This window comes from Carassius carassius, chromosome 27 (genome assembly GCF_963082965.1).
Source record: "Carassius carassius chromosome 27, fCarCar2.1, whole genome shotgun sequence".
NCBI lineage: Eukaryota > Metazoa > Chordata > Actinopteri > Cypriniformes > Cyprinidae > Carassius > Carassius carassius.
In genome coordinates this window covers 12,592,044-12,609,670 of record NC_081781.1, presented here as the reverse complement: position 1 = coordinate 12,609,670, position 17,627 = coordinate 12,592,044, and the positions used below count along the sequence as shown (strand labels likewise).

General features: G+C 35.6%; 1 protein-coding gene across 6 annotated transcripts in view; it reads left to right on the top strand.

Annotated features, from left to right (window-relative positions):
- The window catches only part of LOC132106763 (zinc finger protein DPF3), a 217,038-nt gene that overhangs the window by 10,190 nt on the left and 189,221 nt on the right, over positions 1-17,627 (top strand). For all 6 annotated transcript variants that reach the window (XR_009424195.1, XR_009424196.1, XM_059512743.1 and 3 more), the window contains exons 2-4: positions 10,083-10,243; positions 13,406-13,513; positions 17,210-17,343. Coding sequence is in view for 4 of the 6 variants with exons in the window: in XM_059512743.1 (XP_059368726.1) it covers positions 10,083-10,243; positions 13,406-13,513; positions 17,210-17,343 (403 nt within the window). In the remaining 2 variants the exon portion in view is untranslated. The remainder of the gene's footprint in view (positions 1-10,082; positions 10,244-13,405; positions 13,514-17,209; positions 17,344-17,627) is intronic.

Genomic DNA, 17,627 nt, shown 5'->3' with positions numbered 1-17,627 from the left:
ATTCCCCTCTATCTTTTCTGATGTTCCGACCCAAACGCATGTCATTGAGCATGACATTGATGTTGGTATGGCTCAACCTATTAAACAACATCCATATAGAGTAAAACGGAAGTTGCTTCAGAAAGAGGTGGATTATTTACTTGCTTATAATTTAGCAGAACCCAGTTTTAGTTCTTGGAGCTCTCCCTGCATTTTAGTGCGTAAACCTGACAATTCATTTCGGTTTTGTACTGATTACAGGAAACTTAACACCTTAACAAAGCCTGATTGTTTCCCTCTACCCAGAATTGACGACTGTGTTGGTTCTGCACGGTTTGTCAGTAAATTCGACCTCCTGAAAGGTTATTGGCAAGTGCCTTTAACCTCCCGTGCTAAAGAACTATCTGCTTTTATTACCCCTGATAGTTTTCTCCAGTATACAGTTATGCCTTTCGGAGTTCGAAATGCTCCCGCTACATTTCAACGTTTAGTTAATCGAGTGTTGTCTGGGTTGGCAGGATGTGAAGCATACTTGGATGATGTTGTCCTGTATAGCTCTTCTTGGTCTGAACACCTTGCACAAATTAAATAACTTTTTGAGCGTTTGGCTAAAGCAAACTTGACTAAATCTTGCCAAATGCGAATTTGGCAAGGCTACAGTGACTTACTTGGGTAAGGTGGTTGGAGGAGGATGTGTAAAACCTATCAATGCCAAAGTTGAAGCTGTCTGTAGTTTTCCCACTCCCATTACTCGACGTGAATTATGACGGTTTCTTGGGATGGTGGGCTACTATAGAGGGTTTTGCCAGAATTTTGCGGATGTAGTAGCACCTTTAACAGATTTGTTGAGCCCAAAGAGACCTTTTGAATGGTCACAACAATGTCAATGTGCTTTTAATAATGCAAAGTCTCTTTTGGCCAATGCTCCTGTGTTGATGGCACCTAATTTTGAAAGACCTTTCTTAGTTGCAGTTGATGCTAGTGCTTATGGTGCTGGGGCTGTTCTTTTGCAAGAGGAATTGAACATCCAGTCAGCTATTTTTCAAGAAAATTTAATCGTCATCAGCAAATGTATTCTACCGTGGAAAAAGAGGCTTTAGCCCTGGTCTTGGCCATTCAACATTTTGAGGTCTATTTAAGTTCAATTTGTGGTCCTATCGTGGTTTACACCGACCACAATCCACTAACTTTCTTGGATCGAATGCGTGGCAAGAATGAAAGAATTATGAGGTGGAGCCTTATTTTACAGCCTTTCCACCTACAGATTAAACACATTCGCGGCAAAGACAACTTAATTGCTGATGCTTTTTCGTGGCTGTAAGGGAGCCCCGTAGTGTCGAGTATCTTTCTCCTCTTTTTTTTTTTTTCTTCTCTCTCCCTCTCTCTCTAGTTTTCTCTATGATGTCCTAGGGCCCAGGAGTCTTATGAAGTGAAATGAAGTGGGGATTGTGGAGATGAGTATTAAAATTTGTTGTAAATGACATTGTATTTAAATGGTGGTTTTTGTGTATTTTTGTTTTTCTTTTGTCGGTTTTGTTTTTTAGACAACCTCCTTTTGGAGTGGGAGGTGTGACGACCCTGAGTCTTCAGATCCTATAGGATGGAGTGACAGTTCCTGATTGGTCTTCTGTTAATTGCTAATTAGTACCATTATTTAAGTGTGTTACCTATTGACTAAGGGAGGCACTCTGTGGGATTGTTTCTCTGGAGTGGCTCTGGGTTTCAACATGTAAGAGCTTGTTTATTATGTTCCCCTTTGCATTTCTTATATCATGTAGTTAAAGTTTTGTTGTTAGATTTATTTTCGTTATTTTCTATTATTACCCTAGACTTATGTTTATTATTATCATTAACTGCTGTTGTATTAGTTTAATACAATAAAAGTAGTTGCATCGATATCCTATGTTTGATCCCTCTTTTATGTTGCGGCTTTAAAACGAGCAGGTCGTAACAACATTCATTCACTGATTTGTGCTATGCAGCGTCTTTAAACATGGACAACTGTGACATCATATACCTCTGTAAATCAATACAATTTAAATTCACGTCTTGCACACTTCAATGCACTTTGATTGGAACATATAGCTACGTTCACTTCGAACTGGAAACATAGCTGAATATCCTGTGATGTCCACTTCGCAGGGCACTTATGTTCGAATAGAACAAATGTCTGAAGCGCTAAGAGAAACGTTCAAAATGTGCAGAGCAGTGGGGCGTGAGGACTGCAATTGAGAACCGCTGCTTTACGGGAAACGACGAATATTCAGAACACCGGCGCAAGGCTGCTCACGGCGCTTGGTCACGTGTTGCACCAGAACCGTTTTCGGAACCGAAACTTAGAAATTGCTCACGGTTCCGGTTCTTTTCAAAGAACAAAACCGGTTCTGAATAAGAACCGGTTTTCGGTTCCCATCCCTAGTTTAGACCTCTACATCACATTTTTCCTTTTCTTTTTTTTTTAATACAAAGACAAAATATTTGCTAACAAGGCCGACAACTGCATACTTCAGGACTTCTTCAAGCTCTTCTGGCCTCTCTCTCTTGCTAAAGGCCCTTTCTTTATTCACCGCTGAGGGGTTTCTCTCAGAATGTAAGTGATATCATGAAAGCACAGCGGTCTGATGGGGCACCTATGTTTAGCTTCCTCACAGCCTAGATCTGCTTCAAACTCTTCAAGACTGACTAAAGAGGTTCACAGCAAAGCTGAATTAGGCATGCATTTCCATTACAGTCGTACATCTTTTCACAAGGTTCATAAATCGTGACTCTGATGGTGAATAACCATCAGAAAAGGAATCTTCTAAATACACTAGTCTGTGGGTGAGTAAAAGCTTTAAGTTTGTTTGACTGTTTTTCATTGTGAGTAGGGATAGGAGTTTATTAGGAAACTGAAAACTAATATGATACGCTGCCATAAATTTAGGGTCAATAAAATTAAGAAATAATAACACATTTATTCAGTTGGGATGCATTGAACTGATCAAAAGTGACTAATGATTTTTACACTGTTACAAAAAAAAAATCATGTGACACTAAAGACTAAAGTAAAGAGTGCTGAAAATTCAACTTTACAATCGAAGGAATACATTCAGATATATTAAAATAGAGAACCATTGTTGTAAATTATAATATTTCACAATATTATTATTCTTTTTTTTTTTATCAATGCAGCATAAGAGGCTTTATTTAAAAATATAACAAATCTTACCAACTAAACTTCCGAACAGTATATATTTCCAATATTAAAGGGGTAGTTCACAGAAAAATGAAAATTCTGTCATTAAGTACTCAGTCTCATGTCATTCCAAAACTTTGTTGGAGAAGAATTGTTAAAGTTATTTTTGTTTTGTTTGCGCACAAAAAGTATTCTCATAGCTATATAATATTATGGTTAAACCACTGATGTCACATGGATGATACCCTTTTCTGCAAACATTTCCAACAGTAACTTTGCTGTCAACGTAAGGTAAGAAAGCTCTCGGATTTCATCAAAAATATCTTAATTTGAAAGTTTTTATGAGTTTATAATGACATGGTCCTAATATATTTAATTTAGTGCTAAAAATGACAGTAGAAATAGTTTAGGTATGGTTTATATGCCATTAGACAAAAATGAAACCTGCAATTAATGATTAATATTAATTGAAGCTACATTTTTAAATGCCTAAATTCTGTTGTGGAGGATCAATGCTTTTTGGTATGGCAAACGTAGCCCCAGTAATTAATGGCCAATTGGATTAACAGGCATGTAATGAGTGAATGTGGTGCACTCTGTGCCCTGGGTGTTCAGAGAGAAAGAGAGAGAGTTTTCAGCCTCTTCATCTCCCCATAGACACACAGAAAGGAGCCTGACTGTGATGGATAACTCTCTTTTCTCACTATACACTGTGGAGGGCAAATCCCTATTCATATAAGCACCTTCTTATCCTCCTAAAATACCCATACAATCACTTAAAATGCTTATTCTGTTTGGAGAGGAGGTTTACTTTAAAGTGAGAGGTTTAGAGGTGATGTAGCAAACAGATCATCACAGAAAGCCCCGCCCCCAAATTAGCACCATTGGTTGAGTCAAATGTTGCTGTGTTTAGCATAAAAATGGTGCTCTTCATCTGGAAATTTGGATTTATGATGGAGCATTTGTAGTGAGATTTGTGAACGAGTAGGTGATTTGAACAAGAAAGCCATATGATTAAAATAAAGCCTGATCCAACATTTCGGTGAAAGCAGATCTGGTTTATTCTCACTGATGAAAAGCTTCCTTAGGAAGTGCTTTGAGACAAGACGCCTCTGTGCTGGTCTGTGCTAACTAATGAAACCTTAATCACAGTTGAAGAGCCGGTTTATAAAGCATGTGTCTATTTGAAATGCAGTGCCGAATATCACGACGGTATGCATATGTATTTGAAAACGAACAACAATTCTCAGAGCAACGCCTACCTAAGCCAATGATTATTCATGGACACCTGTCCTTAGAGAGACCATTCAGATTAAATCAAAAGGGGTCATTTGAATATGAAAGACATCGTCTACATCCTTAAGAAGTGTGACTATGTTCTTTTGAGACACAAAGGAGACACCCCTGTTGTTCAAGTAATATGAATATAGAAGCGCTGGCTGAGTAAAGGGGCCTTCAGCCTCTGAGTTACACAGCTCTGCTCTGCTGAATAAAGAATAGGTATTCATTTCCTAAGAGCAGTCCAGGCACAAAGCACATGGCTCAGTGCAGAAGGTTAATTTACAGTTTTCATCGAGGCTGAAACAGGCTGATAGAAAAACGCTTGTTTACAAATGCGTTTGAATAGGATGTGTGAAGACTGAATAAATGTTTAGTCCACAATAGGGTTGTGCCGATAGACGATAGTATCGTGTATCGACGATAGTCAGAGATATCGACATAAGCAGATTTCTCTGTCGATAATCAAGACGATATTCAGCTCATTTTCCTATTAATGTATTAGATTATAATAATAATAATAACTATTATTTTTATTAGGCTGCTTATTAAAATAAAACTGCCCAGCTATTTCATTTCAGCATCGCATTTCACACACACACACACACACAGCGTGTGCGAGCGCAGGAGGATTAGAGCCTGTAGTCACTGAAACTGTCCGCCTTGACTCTGATAACTCGTTAAATCCATGAAATGAAAGAGATAGAAAACGAGGAGTTGGTGTCCCACACATTTAATTGCTGCTACACGACAACACGCTCTTCTCATACATGACAGATTAACTCTTTCTTGGCATTACAAATAAAGTAAAGACAAAATATTAACAAGGCGGCAGAGCGAACTTATCATCCATAGTGGTTCTCACGTAGACCTTCTATTAGACTTATCACTTATAACACTCACTATGTGGTGATGACGTAGAAGGACTACGTGAGAACCATGGATGATAAGTTTGCTCTGCCGCCTTGTTATTATTTTCATGCACACCGCACTATAATGTGATCGAGCTCGATCATGAGGCGCGCGGTCCGGAGCGCTGTATGACTCATGCATCAGTTCAATTCAACTTTACTCCAAATATATGAACTTACCTGTTTTAAATACTTTATATTTAACTTGTTCGTTTATGCCCAATATTAGTCTTAAACTGTTGGACTTTAAATGAAATCTAATATTGATTTTCACCGTTGACTGATTATGCAGAATGTTTAGACTGATAACTTCCGCACACAGATGCGGCAAATTGTCACAGGACGCACGATATGACAGTTGTGTCCGACTATATATATGAACGTAGCTGTTTTAAATACAGTATTTTTATATTTAACATTAGTTCATCAGTATGTTTTAAAGTATATTTTTTCAATAATTGGTGATTCCATAGGCTCTCTCACGCACCTGCACGGTTTAAAACACAAGAACAAAGAGTCTCTCTCTTGCTCCACCCATGCACGATAAGATCGTGTATCGTCGATCTCACGGGCTGACGATATGACGATTTGAAAAATGACCATATCGCCCAACACTAGTCCACAACTAATTTTCTTTGCTCTGCCTCTCAGTGAGAACATATTGTCTGTATTTTCTCTATTTATTCCTGTGTATTCTTCTGAATTTATCTAGCCTTCTTGAAGCTCAAAGAATAAAGCTTCTGTAAAGAATCAAATCTTCTGCCAAATGCATGTAAATATATATTATTCTTCCAAATCAGATATTGGGACTCTAACAACCATTTATTCTCAAGAAACATTATTATTAATAATTTATATCATGTAAATATATAATAACAACAATCTTAATAAATCTCTACTAATATGAAAATAATATTGTAAATAACACAACCAGAAATACGATAATAGTTACCATTATTATTAAAAGAAATAAGATATTGCTTTTATTGTTCAGTATAAGTTTTTATTATTATTGTGTCAAATGCAAAAACGAAGTAATAAAGTGAGTTCTTTTTAATAATAATAATAATAATAATGAATGATAATTATATAATGATGATTTATTTAATATTAAATATTTATTGAGCATAAATATATAAAATTAAAATTATGCAATAACAAGACAAACTGATTAATTATTATACCGGTAATTATAAAAATGAAAATAATCATATTTTAATTGTTGCAGTATAAGGATTAATATTTGTTATTTTATCAAAATTCAAAAATAATAAAACATTTCTCATTTTGTGTATCGAACACTTAATATTTAATAATATTTTAGAATGAATAAGCAATTAAAAAATGAGTTTCTTTCTTCTTTTTATTCTGTTGTATTTGTTTGGTGATTTCGTTTATTTGATCGACGTCTTTAACAATTAACAACATAATCTGAGCAAAATTAAGGTCTAGGCTTTTTCCATTCATCATTCATTGTAGATATTTTGCACTGATCTACATATCTTTAAAACCTCTCAGCTTACAGAAGAGTTGAAACCCAGAATTTCTTGTTATGACACCTAGCTGAATGTTTACCCTTAAACATTCCAGTGTCGCACCATCCCACAATTTTGGTGAGCTCACAAAGACTATGAGAAGCCCAGCTTTAACCTTTTCCCTTTCAAAGTTAAAGGATTTTACTTCACCAAAGTCACATTTCGTTTCCACACAATTGTAAAACATGCATCATCTATAGTCGCTTCATGCTTTTGAGGTTGTGAAAATCAAATACCGTGACAGATTTAATAAACATCCCTTCTATTCTCTTTAGTCCATAACTAATGGACATTAAAAGAGTAAAGATCTCAACGACCTTCAAGAGGCTCTCTTCATCCATGCTTCTGGGGAAATGGCAGAGAGAATACGTGTCTTCCAACACACCAGTCTAACTGTTTACATAACTGCTCCACTCTGTTGACCAGAGTCCTTGCCTCGAGTGTAATACAGGAGGCCGTGAACACATGGTATGTTTATAGTAGAGGTTTTGTATGAGCTCTCTCCTTAAGATGGTGCTGATAGACACCGTCATCATCAGCCGCTCATTGGTAAGCACTTGTCATCTCTAGGGGCTGTTATGGTTTTGTTTAAGGTGCTGAAAAGTAGTTATAGATCGGCTCTGAGAGGAAACTTGAGCTGAGAGCCATCAGGGCCGTTTAGTCCAGTGGAGCATGTTGATGATTATGGTGATAGCTGCTTTCCTACAGGTCGTGGGCGCTTTAATGCGGGCCTCTGTCACTGTGACTTACATAATGAGTCCTGCAGCCTCTAGCTGATAGCACAGCCGTTTCGTTTCAGGGAAATAATGCTCACAGGAAGCCCAGGAAAAAGGGTGTAGTGGAATATAGTGAAAGGTGGGGGAAGGAAGAAATGTAGATGTAATCTGGAGGTTTTTGAGATGAATGACGAAAAGAATCAAGAACTCAGTAGCTGATTTGGGAGATGATACTGTTCTCGGTGTCTTTTGGGTAGAGACCGGTAACATAAGGAATTTAATGATTTTGGTTGCTATTTTGATTTCAAATATCAATTCTGGTTGGTTGGCTTATTCTAGTCATTTGAAATTCACAATAAAATTCTTATTTATTTCATGTGGCAATTGGTATCTTACCTAAATGCATACAGTACGTTCTGTGTGTATATGTATTGTGGCATGTTAGATGTCACTAAGAAAAGCCAAAAATGACAATTCTATCTTCATTTAGTCACCCTTGTGTCATTTTAAACCTGTATGCCTTACTTTCTTTTGTGGAAAACACACACACACACACACAAATATTTTGAAGAATGGAGGAAAACAGTCCAAAATAAGGGTGTTTTATATATATATATATATATATATATATATATATATATATATATATATATATATATATATATATATATATATATATATATATATATATATATATAATGAAAAATCGACTTTTTGTTAATAACATAATGTGTTAATACATACTGTATATAACTAATTTGGAAATTAGTATTTGAAATTTGGAAACTGGTTGACACTCCAACTAGTGTTCCAAATTAGTTGGTGTTGGTTTCATAACACACTGGTTACTACCCACCATAAAACTGATTATTTTTTTTTATTTTTTATTTTTTTTGGTATGCATTTGTATAGTTATTGGTCACAAACTCCAACTCCATACACATATTTTGTGTGTAATTAATTAGGCAAAAACAAAAAAAAACAAACAAAAAAAACAGAATAAACAAAGTTAAATACATTTTTCTGATAGCATATTTTATCTCCCAGAATTTATACGGATATTGCAATAATATTGCTATTGTTCATTCATCTGGCCAGGATAATTGTGTAGTAAAAATCTTTATTCATTCATTCATTTTCATAAATTTTTTTTCAAAAATCTAATATCTTGACAGCACTAGTCCAAAACAACAGTGGACTGCATTGTTTTTCAAAATATCTTCTTTTGTGTTTCTGAGAAGAAAGAAAGGCCCTGTTTACACTTGGTGTTAAGATGCGTTTTGGTCGTTTCTTCTGTCCACTTTTGACCAGATTACCCGATGGTGCTGATTATGTCAATGGGAGGTTAAATTGGCGGGTCCCTCTGTCAGCGTCAAAACATGAGCGGGAGGGATAAAGTTATCGCACACTAACATTACATCTGCTTGTGCTTACTGCTGTTGTTTCATGTTATCAGAAAATAATACTTCTGATTCGGCCTTCAAAGTTTAAATCCCATCTAATAAACACGTGTCCTTGTACATCTTGCGATTATGTATTTGGTCTTTTGTGGCAGCTCGAATGCCTTCGACCACATCAGCGTCTGCAATCCGGTCAAATGTGTTTTCGACTACCTCTGGAAGTGGTTGAAATGTTTCACACCTCGTTTACACTTGTATTTAGTTTTGTACACTTATGATCCAATCGACCAAAATGCATCTTAAGACCAAGTGTAAACAGGGCTATAGTGTCACAAGTTTTGAATGGCATGAGGCTCATGTCTGTTTCTGCTCATATTTACAGATGTTCCAGAATGGTAACAGTTTTAATTTAATGGAAATAGTTCTAAATAATAACTGGTTCTCAATTCTCAAAGCTACTTTTTGGAGTAGGATAGGCTATCAAATGTTAGTTGTCTCATTTGTCTTTCTCAGGCCTTTGCTTTTCATACCTGGTTGTTCTTTTTCTCTCCTGCTCCCTCTAAACACTGAGGCTCTTTGTGTCACTATGCTGGGTTGGAATACTCCTCTTTGTCCATCCCAGCATTCCTCACATATCTTCTATTCCAGAGAAGAGTGATCTAAACGAAACAGGAGGCAGTTATGGGAAGAGAAGCCATGCAGGCTGGTTCAGGTCCAGTGTCTCCTCTGTCTTTCTGTTTGGAAGTTAGTAGTGACAACTCTGTGCCTTTTGACTACCTAGAGAATGAAATGGATAACACTGTGGGAAAGTGAATTGTGAAAAGAAAGCATGACCAAGAGGCTCAACAGCACAAAAAACTTGAAGCTTTATTGATCTGCAGTGGTGTTATTAGCCAAAAGATATAGCCCTATCTTTTCCAAAGCAGGCTCTTTAAAATTAATATCTTCGTAGTCTCACTAACATATAGAAGTTCAGCCTGCAGTGAGGTATTTGGATACGATTAATTACCAGTTGAAGGTCCACACTAGTATGGGCTGTCATGGTTGATGCTAAAACCAGGTTTCCTCACCAAATGTGTCTTCCTCAGGCTCGGGGACCAGTTCTACAGAGAGGCCATTGAGCACTGTCGCAGCTACAATGCCCGCTTGTGTGCAGAGCGCAGCGTACGCATGCCCTTCCTGGACTCTCAGACGGGAGTAGCTCAGAACAACTGTTACATCTGGATGGAGAAGCGGCACCGGGGGCCAGGTAGCACATTCTGCATTTATCTTAAAAATTATATTATTGTTAAAAAGATTCAGAATAAAAAGTTGAACAAAAAATGAACTTACCTTCATGTTGTTACAAAATTGTTTGCTGTTATTATTTTTATTATTATACATTTTAGATATTTACTTATTTTTTTGTGGAAGTGAAAAATACATATTTGTTAAGAGTCTTCACAAAAACAGTTTTAAAAGGGTCATATGATGATGTTACGATTTTAATAACATTATTCTGTGTATTTGGTGTAATGCGGTGTGTTTACACAGTTTAAGGATCAAATACTACATTATTTTCCTCACACCATACATTATTGTTGTTCTTCTTGTTGTTTCCTGTTCCTGTTGTTGTTTGACTAGTGTGATCGCTCCGTTTAGCAGTCCCTGGTTCTGTTGAAAGAGGTGGGCCAGAACGTGGTTCAGTAACATAGATTAGTGAGTGTGAGCGCTAACCGCGCTGGAGTGCAGATCTTCTGATAAGTGCTGCATGATTTCGTGAATATTTCTGAGCGGCAAAAGCAATAGATGTGTACAGCAATATATTGTGAGATGGACGTGTGTTACCGTGTCCCATACAACTCAAAACAATAAACCACAAAGTTAACAAAACGATTCACTCCACTGTATTGAGCGAGAGTGCTTCTCTGCTGTCTTCACGCGCTGTCAGAAACTTCCTATTTCCAACTTATAAAGTCACGATTACAAGCTTGTTTTTTTCTGTTACAAATAACAGTGGACAGTGGTTTGTGAATGCTGATGCTTAGCCTAAATAATTTGATCGGGAGCATCCCCTCCTGTGACCTATAATTAGTTTGTTTGTTTATTCAGAGCCATTGAGCAACGGACTTTCATAATAATAATAATAAAAAAAAAACTGTTAACACGGGATAAAATAATTATCGGCATTAATCAATTAATGTGTTTATTATATTATATTATATTATATTATATTATATTATATTATATTATATTATATTATATTATATTATATTATATTATATTATATTGTATTGTATTGTATCGTATCGTATTTTATTTTATTTTATTTTATTTTATTTTATTTTATTTTATTTTATTATATTATATGAATAGCAAAATGCATACAAGTCTTATATACAAATCTAATAATATTATATAACAAAACACATACAAGGCTTATATATAAATATAATAATAATAATATTATATAATAATATTATAAGACTCGTAAACATTTATTAAAACGATAAATAAATAAGCGGCCCACCATTGAAAGTTATTGAAAGGTTGAAAGGTTGAAAGTTAAACTTGAAATCCGTGTAAGTGAAAGAATCACTCTTTTCAACAAAGTGAGTGTTTAACAAGACTGATTTGTTTATGGATTCAGTGACTGATCTGGTCACAGTGGTTTTTCAGTTAACAGTTAAGTGAATGATAGGATTATCACTGAATAAAGAGTTAAATTTGAGCCTGTTTCTGTTTAGAACTATTGAATGGTAAAATTGCAATTTCATGTATTTTTTTTTTTGTTGTTGTTGTTTGTTTTGGCATGATTTTTTTATTTTTATTTTTTCTGTTCTTGGAGCTTAACAGCCAGTCAGTCATATGAGATTGGGATGACACGACAGTGAGTAAAATAATTTTTGGGTGAACTCTCCTTTTAATGAAGAGGTGCTGTGTGCTAATATATATCAGCAATATTTTACTTATATTGCATATGTGTTCATGTGCATTAAATGAACTACAAATTGGATGAAGGGGTTTGTAGTGTGCTGTCATCTCAAGACACAGTCATCTAACAAAATGTTTAAAATTGGTAAACTGCATCATGTCCAGTCGTTGTACAGTTTTTTTTTTCTCACCACAGGCTTTTGGATACGTTGGACTTTGGCAGTGTACACTTCGATTTTAAAATCCACTTAAAATGCAGCAGATGAAATTCATTTTAAAGCACAGAGACTGCAGTTATTTTACATTGTTTATATTTTACAAAGATTATACATTGTTGTGTGTTTATACAGCGTACTAGTGTTTAGGAAATTGTAAGTTTGTAGCATGTTAAACAATGCATTGCTCTATTCAATGTAATGGGACAGAAGTATGTCTCTAGTCTTTCCACAGCATTCCTTTCGTTATTATCTTACCAAAACAGCCGATATCTAGATATACAGCTGCCAAAAGGAACAATATGCCTGCCGAGAACCGGACACAAATAGAGTCAGTGCCTCACAGCTAAAAGCTCCATAGCCACACCCTACACTTTGTGGTAGACCAGTGTTTATTGGATGTTATTTTATTCTGGGTTTTTCTTTCTCTCAATTCCTCTATTTCACCATTAAGAGACTGAATAGACGAATAACTAAGACCATGTAGCTCACAGGTCTATGTAACTGCACAGAAAATAATGTTACAGGTCAATCAGAGAGAATGACCCTGTGAAAACCCCTGATGCCAGCGTTTTCTTTTAAGATGTTTTATTCAAGTTCTTGTGTCTAAAGCTCTGTCCAGATAAGACTAGTTTTCTGTTTCTCAGAATGATGCCTGCAAGTGAAAACTACATTTACATACATCATTTTGGGATCAGTAAGACTATTGTTTTTATTCAGCAAAGGTGCATAAAATTGATCAAAAGTGACAGTGAAAACATTTATAATGTCACAAAACATTCCTATTACAAATAAATACTTTTCATTTAAACTTTCTATTCATCAAAGAACCAGAAAAATATATATATATATATTAAGCAGTAAAACTGTTTTTAACATTTATATAAGATTTTTGTTGTTGTTGTTGTTGTTTGTTTTAAGGTTTATCTGGAGTATGACTACTAAAAATTAAGATTTGCCTTCACCTAAATAAATTACATTTTGAAATATACTAGACTAGTTATTATAAGTTCACAATATTCAGTTTTTAATATACTTTTATCAAAAAATGTTTTTTTTTTTTTTTTAAATCATTTTCTTCAAACTAAGAGCATTTGACATCTCATAACATTCACATCCAGACAATAAATTCTTATCCAAACTGGTATATGAAATAACACTTGTCCTCCATTATTAATTTCAACCTAAACATTGTATACAAAAATAATCCCATCCAAATCGGGGTTATATGAAGAATGTGTGAAAGAGCCAATTCAAAGCGTGCTACTACTGTCTGATTGCAGGGTTGGCAGCAGGTCAGATGTACACTTACCCTGCACGTTGCTGGAGAAAGAAGAGGCGACTTCACCAGCCAATCGACCCCCAGCTTCGCCTTTGTGAACTTCGACTCGGTGAGATCATGGTTGCGGCTAATTGTGTGATTTCTCTCAAGCTTACATTTTGGTTTTGGATTCTTTCTTGCTGCTCTTTTCTCTCTCCATCATTGTTTCTTTGCTCTGAGGTCATTCAGAGGCTGTAGAACCGGCCCATCTGGGTCTCATTATCCTTCTCTGTGTCTGTGTGTGCCCTGACCGGGCCCCTTTAATCATTTGGCCATGCAGCATTAGAATGTAAGTCTTGGGGACTGATGGGGGGCTACAGAAGGGCTTGAAGAACTCGATAAAGGCACATAAAGGCCCGTCTGTGTCAACAAGAAAGCCACTCTATTATTTTCTTAGCAGTCCCTGGAAATACAATAGCAGTAAAGCAATATAAGAACCCCTGACCTTCACTTGGAGCTCAGCCAGCATGAGTTCAGCAAAAAAAACAGTGAATAAAACTAATTCAGGCCTTCTTTACTTCAAGTAAAGTGTGATTGCTTTCCAATAATGCAGATATCAGAAGAAGGATTTGAATGACAAAATAACTCCTATGAAGTGTCATGCAGGATCCTCAGTTAACCCCTCAAAAGCACCCCTCAAGTCACATGACTGCTCTCCTGAGTCATTCTCACATTTTGCAAAAGAATATTTAAGATGCATTATAGTCTACTCTTAGGGATAGTTCATGCACAAATGGAGGTTTTGTCATTATTTACTAAATGACTCTCTTTCTTCTGTGTCTTTCTTCTGAAATTTTGAAGAATATACACTAACGTGTGTTTGGGGTCGCTAAGATATTTTCATGTTTTTGAAAGTCTTGTATGCTCACAGAGGCTGTATGTATTTGCTTCAGTTAAACACAGTAATATTGAAAAGAAATGTTTTCTATTTTAATATAGTTTAAAATATAATTAGTTCCTGTTATGGCACAGTTTAATTTTCAGCAGTCATTACTCCAGTTTTCAGGCTCAATCCTTTTGAAATCATTCTTCTAATATGTGCTCAAAAAGCTTTTTAGGATGATTTTCACTTTGAAAACAGTTAATATTTTTGTGGAAACCATGACAGATATTTTTCAGGATTCTTTGATGAGTAGAAAGTTAAAAAGAACAGCATTTATTTGAAATACAATATATTTTATAACATTATAAATGTCTTTCCTGACACGTTTGATCAATTTAATGCATCCTTACTGAGTAAAAGCATTGATTTCTTTAAAAGAAAAAAAAAAGTATGACCCAAACTGCAGTTATTGGGGCTGGAGCTTTCAAGCTTAAAAAAATATGTAAAAATAGCATAAAAGTAGTCTCTGCACTAAACGCAGTGTTGCACTGAAGAAAGTCAGTAAAAATGGGTTCGGAACAACGTGAATATAAGTAAATAATGACATCATTTGAATTTTTGAGTGAACTAGCCCTTTAAGTTATGTGTTTTCCAGAGTCCTGGATTTGTAATATTTACACTATAGCGAGGCATAATTCTGCTCTGTTACAGCAGGACATCGTTCCTACGCTTCCTGTCTGAAATGTGTTTGTGTTGTACATTTCTGGGTGCTCAGCCACTGTAAACGGGTTTGGTGTCCAATATCCCATCCAAGCCTGGTTCATAAGCTTAATCCCAATGTAAATCTTCATATGCTGTCTTTTTCTCCACAGCAGATATGGCATGTAGAACAGGCTCTAATTCAATAAACTGATTCAATCAGGCTATTTTGTCTGCTACATAATCACGCCACTGTGACAACACCAAATAGCTGCATCTCAGTAAACTGATATATTCATTATGCTCTACAGTTGCCATATTGTGAAACGGACTCCTCAGAGGAATCTTGCTAAATATTTAATTTAAAGCAGTACATTGTCTTTCCAGTCAGCGTATACCTTTTCGGTGCCAATGTCGTGATTTAATGGCATGCATAAATATTGCAGTGCTGTATTATATTGCGATGATTAAGACCTTATGATTTGTGTCTGTAGACATCAACCTCTCTTAGACTCTCGTTCATGATTGGCGGCTGGAAAACGGGGGGGATGGGCGGCTGCAATCAGCCCATGACTGGCAGTCTGTGCTATTTTCAGCTCATCTCCCGGGGGAAGAGTGTGTCTCGGCTCAATCAGACACAAAGAGAATAAAGACAAGGACAGAGATTCATAAAAACATTCTCAATAATGTACACACATACTGAGTTGGAGCATCTTAAAGCAAACACATGATATGGCCATCAGAAACCACAGCTTCTGGGAACAGTTTAACTCCACTGATGCAGATTATAGATCAGAAAACAATTCAAATATTATGACAGACCTAAGGGTGTGTTTCAGTCCACTTCTTAGTTTACCAATAAGTGCACTTGTCAGAGAGTCATCCATTTCTAAAGCTCTCCATTGTCAAAATGGTTTCACTGCACTGAAATGTTCACTCCCTACCCAGAATGCACAGTAACCAGTGAACATCAGATGTTCCTCATGTGCTGTAAAGACAAAGAAGACAAAAAAATGTACAAAGAAATACATATATTTATTAGGCCAGCAATATATACAGTATCAATGTTACAAAATTTTTATTTCAAATAAATACTGTTCTTTTGTACGTCCTATTCATGAAAGAATCTTAAGAATATCACAGTTTCCTCAAACAGAACAACTGTTTTCGATTATTGAAAACCGTTGTTCTGCTTAATATGTTTGATATTTTCTGAAGACTGATTTTCTAAATACTGATGCAATGGCTGCTATAACTTTGCCATCATAAGAATAAATTACATTTAAAAAAAAATTGAAATATAAAAAAACAGGTATTTTAAATTGTAAAATTCTGCCCTCTTAAATATTGTGAATATGATCAAAAAATGTTTATTTATATATCCCCTAAGGTACTACTGATATTTATATTGTAAGTATTTTGTGTCTTGCTTTATTAGAATTGTTTTATATTTGAAAGGTAATATATGTATACATAATCAGTTTTTCTTGATTAACAAAAATGCAAGACAAGCACATACTTCATAATGGCTAACAACAAATGCATGATGCATATCCGCTGAATTTTTTTTTTATTCATAAGAAAATAGCTTACTTACATGTTACAAAATATGGATATAGCAATGTTGAAAATTTCAAATTCAGCTAAGTTTGAGTGCATGATCTTGCTGTTATGTCATATGTAAATTAGTTACAAATGTCCAAATGCTTATTGTATCCAGGCCCGTGCTAGTGCTAGATAGTATTTTTATGATATACCAATTCACATCATAAATCTATAGGGAGGGAAATGAGACGCAGCTTTCTCTTGCCTTCTCCTTCATACACACACATCCTCCATTTTATCTTCAGCACCTAGAGCTTCTCACCTCTAATGAGCCTTGAAAAGCTATCCACCCTATAAAAACATATTGATGGCTGGTGTGTCCAAGAAATCTACCCAAACTTATGGTGGAAAACCCACACAAAATCTGTCTGCCTGTGTGAAACCGATGCCTTCATGAAGTGTCTTCAGAAAACTGATTAAATGCACTCATTGTCTCTAGCTGATAGATATACAGTGGGGTCCATAATCTGGGAAAAGAATCTGGGGTTTTATTTAAACCTAGAAATAATAAGACATATAGAAACGCAGAAATACTACATACTAAGTAATGTAAAACAATTTTTGAACACATCTTTTCACAAAATATTATGTAAGTAATATAATTTGTCTCAGACTACCTCTTTTCTTTTTTATGTTTAGAGGCTGAGCTGATGGCCAAGAGAGAAGCCCCAGCGACGGAGGCTACAGCCCTGGAGGCACTGTTACGAGGTGATGGGATCTTGGACAAGAGGAACAATAACGCCAAAGAGGAAGAGACACTACTAGAAATCCAGGTAACACATCCAGCTACAGTTGGTTTGAACATTACATTTACATTTAATCATTTAGCAGACCCTTTTATCCAAAGCGACTTACAAATGAGAACAATAGAGAGAAACGATCAGACCAATGAGAGAACAACAACAGTATACAAGTGCCATGACAAGTCTCAGTTAGTCTAGTACAGAACACATAGCCAGGTTGTTGTTTTTTTTTCCTTTTTTTTTTAAATATAAGAATATGAAAGACAAGAAAAGGTAAGTGCTTGTATTAGTTAAAGATGAGTCTTTAGATGTTT